This window comes from Xyrauchen texanus, chromosome 32 (assembly GCF_025860055.1).
Source record: "Xyrauchen texanus isolate HMW12.3.18 chromosome 32, RBS_HiC_50CHRs, whole genome shotgun sequence".
Lineage (NCBI taxonomy): Eukaryota > Metazoa > Chordata > Actinopteri > Cypriniformes > Catostomidae > Xyrauchen > Xyrauchen texanus.
In genome coordinates this window covers 10,976,839-10,981,640 of record NC_068307.1, presented here as the reverse complement: position 1 = coordinate 10,981,640, position 4,802 = coordinate 10,976,839, and the positions used below count along the sequence as shown (strand labels likewise).

The 4,802-nt window shown below is 35.5% G+C and overlaps 1 protein-coding gene across 2 annotated transcripts; it reads left to right on the top strand.

The window, feature by feature from the left end:
* The first annotated feature begins 731 nt into the window (after positions 1 to 731).
* Positions 732 to 3,979, top strand: il19l (interleukin 19 like). Of its 2 annotated transcripts, none has more exons than XM_052102083.1 (6): positions 732 to 1,913; positions 2,040 to 2,218; positions 2,782 to 2,844; positions 2,989 to 3,141; positions 3,365 to 3,439; positions 3,673 to 3,979. In XM_052102083.1, the coding sequence occupies exons 2-6, from the start codon at positions 2,057 to 2,059 to the stop codon at positions 3,754 to 3,756; spliced, it is 537 nt and encodes a 178-aa protein (XP_051958043.1). In that variant the 5' UTR covers positions 732 to 1,913; positions 2,040 to 2,056; the 3' UTR covers positions 3,757 to 3,979. The 2 variants fall into 2 exon arrangements, with proteins under 2 accessions (XP_051958043.1, XP_051958042.1); XM_052102082.1 differs by having other exon boundaries at positions 732 to 1,924.
* The last annotated feature ends 823 nt before the right edge of the window (positions 3,980 to 4,802 follow it).

Below are 4,802 nucleotides of genomic sequence, written 5' to 3'. Positions count from 1 at the left end.
AATAAATAATTAGTGTTTTAGTTCCTGTTTAGTTCCTGCTCACTGACTGCAAATGTTGCGTTTCAACATCTTCATATTTTAAAAGACGACAGTGACTGAACTTTTAAACAATTAGACCTAATTTGTTTCCTTGCTGAGCAAATTTATTGTAAAGTTATTTACAAGAAGTCTTACCACACTGCTACTGTACTAGTTTGCTTTGAAAACATTCAGAGCAACCATTGTTCTTTTGTTCAGAAGGAAAGAAAGGGAAATAAAGTGCTTGCAGTTTTAGGAAATTGAGCCAGGGAGGGGTGGCATTCTTCTACAAACACCACCAGTAGCAGAAATTAAGGGAAGCAAATATTTTTTTTTTTTATCTACATTGGTATGCATTTTCAAGAGTCTTTCAATCTTTTATTTGATAATAAAAATTTCCAGTAAAAAAAAAATTGTATCACATAACACAGTAACCAAGACATTAGAGTCTGGTAGAGAATAGCTGTCCTATTCAAAAATCTATACAAATTAGGTAATCATCAAATATGACAGCAATTTTGGACATTAGAGGAACTCACAGACAGGAAATTTTGTTTACGTAAATCTTTATGTAACTTGCGTTGAAAGATAAAAAATGTACACTATTGACATAAAACTCCAACCTTATATATATATATATTTTTTTTTTTTTTATAAAATGAATGAACACATGCAGAGTGGTGGTTTAAGCTTTGGGCTGGTAAACCAGGGTTTCCTATATTCAGACTCTGGAAGGTGAGGAATTGGAAAGTTATCACGACCGATGATCTTAACCCAAGATTGCCTCAGAGGGACTATCCCCATGACAAGAGGACAGTATGTTTTCTGAGATAAAGCACATCTGCTAAATAAAAAATAATCAACTTATGCTCAAAAGTAGTGTACAATCTTTCTTTCCCAATGCTGTGTTTAAACACAATTATTAATTGCATATAGGCTTTTTTTTTATTAAAATAATTCCAAATAAGATAAATAAAATAGAAATCAAATATTCATTAACGGAATAGTTCACCCAAAAAATTATAATTCTGTATCATTTTTGCTCCAAGTCCATATGAATATGAAATAGATGTTTAGCAGAATGCGCATGCAGCTCTTTCCCATACAATGAAAGTACATGGTGAACCAGGACCCTCAAGGAACACAAAGAACAAAAAGTCCATACAAAGCTATTAAGCTATTTTCCCAATTTTCTGAAGCAATATGATAGCTTTGTGTGATGAATAGAGTGAACTTTAAGCTGTGATTAGCTTAAAAGTGTCAAATATAAATGCTGTCACCTCACAATTTCACTAATTCAAACTTGGCGTGTTGCATTCAGTAACGAGATGCGCAAACCAAAAAAAAAAAGCATTGTCTTTTTCTTGTTTAAGTACTAAACCGTAGGAAAATATTTTCACTGAATACCTCACACAAATGTCTCGTATGGCTTCAGAAGACTTGGAATATAGTGCAGAATTCATATGGACTATTTTAATTGCACTTTATAACCATATAATGATGTACGATCATACCAGTGTTACACTAGGCTGGGCTCAAAGGTGTACGATCAACCTGGTGTGATCTGAAAGTGAGTAAATTATGACAGAACTCTTTAATTAATGCAATCATAACATAAACTGTTTTCAAAGATTACTTCATTTTAAAAATGCTGAGGTGAAAGATGCCAACACAGGTATTTTACCATAATTTAGGTCATTACTTCATTGATTGGAATTCCTGCATCCTTTAAATATTGCATGCAAGACATGCAATGCAACTTCCTCTTACTGTAATGGGAGGTAGAAGAAAATACCTGTCTAAATTCCCCTGCTGTCCCACTATAAGAACAACTGCGATCGACATGCAGAGATGCACATCATTCTATGGCGAAAACTCGCATTGGACCTCGATAGGTAATAACAAGGTCTGTCTTGAGTTAATGCATGTTGTTTATCTTATCACAGGTTTATAAAGCTCATATCTAGTCTAGGTAGCACATGCTATTTATCCTAACGTTTGAGTGTCTATTCTTTCTTCAGGTTAAATTATTGGAATTATGATGAAGAATTCATTGATCCTGTACAGCTTGCTTTTATGTACTCTGCTGGGTTGTCTATGGGGCACAGCTCAGGGTCGGAAGCTTCACCTGGGCAAGTGTGTTGTTAACATTCACACTCATGAGCTCAGGCATCACTTCCAGCACATACGTCAAGGCATGGTGAGCACACATACAATCTAGCCTCTGTCATCTACTGTACGAGTCTCACCATTTTCTTCTGTTAAAATAGCTGGTGGCGGTTTGAGTCAATTTCCCACTATAACAATAGAGTCATTGGTGATGTCAATGGGATTTCTAGCCATGTGTGAAATCTTAACAAACAGGTTATTGGTTTATTTTAAGTTGTCTCTGCTCAGCATACATAGTTCAAAAGACCAGCATGTGGCAAGACATGCTTTTTCATGTTTCATTTTTGAGTTAAACCATGTCACTGACATTCAAAACGTACCATGATAATGCATAAGTGAATAAGTGTCAAGTGAGTAATCAAGTGAGCAATTAAGAAACAGCCTGCTGAAAAAAATGTGTTTGTCCTTTGTCAGAATATTACATCATGTCCTTACAATTCCCTAGCAAATACAGGCCAGAAAGTTCACTTGAAAGGAGCATCAAACACAACAATGTTTTAGAGTGACCTTTTTTATGAGTCGTGTGGTTTGAGGTGACCAGTATGCAGTGATTACAACAGTAATCCAATCTGATTAAATCTTGTGTTGTAACAGATTGCAGGAGATAACAACAAGGTTATCAGGTTGCTTGGAAAAGAAGTGATGAAAAGTTTACAGGTAAGATTACTACTACCCTAGAAGATCAGTATAAGTGCACTTTTGCTTTTTGCTATTGCTTTAGCATCTAACCTATGTAGAATCAGCTACATCAATTCAAATGTATTTCATCCTCAATGATCTGTGTATCTTACCCATTACTAGGGTACAGAAAGCTGTTGCTTCCTAAGGCAGCTGCTTCACTTCTACATGGATAAGGTTTTTATCAACTACACCAGCAGCCATTCCCTACATCGCAGGACCACCAGTGTCCTAGCAAACTCCTTCCTCGGTATCACCAAGGACCTACATGTCTGTGTATGTACAATAAGACTCTAGAGCTTTCAGACTCTAAATTTAAGTATGATTTCAAAATTATAGCCCCTGTAAGATGTAAATAAGCCGTTTCTAGATAATAGGGAGATGAACTCTGTAGGGTTATCGAGATTTATTTTGGAAGGGTATGTCAAACAAAAATGAAACAACTTTAAGCTTTTAGCAGATTAAATTAACCCTGACATTGTTTCTGTCTATTCAAAAGCATGCTAATGCAAACTGTGAGTGCAGTGAAGGTGCCACTCAAAAAATCGCAGACATTAAAACCATGTACAACAAGGTAAGAGACATAATGCACCGACAGCTACTCCTGTATGTAACAACTAGGCCTATTAAATATTTTGCTTAAACATTCAGTAACGAATATAGTATAAAACTATCTGTTTTAACTCATTTAAATCCATTCCTAAGAATTTAGCCAATTTGTCCAACAAATGAACATAAGAAGAAATGTGCTCAGGCCTTGTGGGGTTAGAAATAACCAATCGTGTGTAACTTTCCTCTCTCTTTCAGCTTGATCAAACAGCAGGAACAGTAAAAGCTATTGGAGAGTTGGACTCGTTATTTGAATGGCTAGAAAGTTTTCAACACCATTGATACAAAGGAATAAGAACTAAATCCAATAAGCTTGATAAGCACAGCCTCAGCTGAATAGATGTAGTACTGTACTATTAATGTGGGAATAATTTATTTAAATAATTTACTACATTTTGTGGGTCATATTTATATACATATTTGCATGATGTTTAAATGTCATGCTGCAAAGTAGACCTTTGAGGTCAGTTTGTAATTTAAATGTGTTTTATTTAAGCTTTGAATTGATATTTGTTTTTCTTGTAGTTAATATATCTATGTAATATATATGACAATGTATAATAGTATATTAAAAAAGTATAACATAGTTGAACTATTGTGTGTTTCTTGTTTTACCACTAAATCTAAGTTTATTGACATTTATGGGAAATCTCACAAGAACTGATGCTTCATATGAGTAATGTCACTTCATCAGAGTAAACAGATGTAATCTTATGTTTGTCATGTTTATGCTAATCGAAACACCATCACGCCAAAGAGCTGCAACTTGCAGTTTACAGCACGTCATTGTGATCTCTTGGTGCTTTCTGTCAGAGTGGTTTCTCACTCAGTAAACTGTCAGTATCAGGATACTTTTGACCACAGAAAACAAAGAGAGCTGGAAAAAAACGCTACAAATGGATGCTACACATACTCAATTTTTTTTTAAAAATGCTTCTTTCAAAGTCACAAGAATAGCACTGGCGATGTGCCAAAATCTGACTCCCCTGCAGATTCGTACTTCCTGCTACCTGATTAGTCCCTAAAGCCCACCACCAAACCTAACCATAGTAGGGAGCCTTTGGTCACTATAGCTAAACCTAACCCTCCTTAAAGCCCACCCCTAGACCTACCCCTAAACATTAGGATACTAGGGAGTCAGAAATCGACTCGACACAGGGGCATGTTTCTGTATATACCCCTAGATGAGCTCCTGCAGGCACCCCTGGTATGTAATTCATACCGTACATACGAGTGAAACTGCATGTACTGTATAGATACAAAGCAGTATGCAGTTGTTGAGCAGTATGTTGTATATAATATAACATCTAAATACTACCAACAAGCAT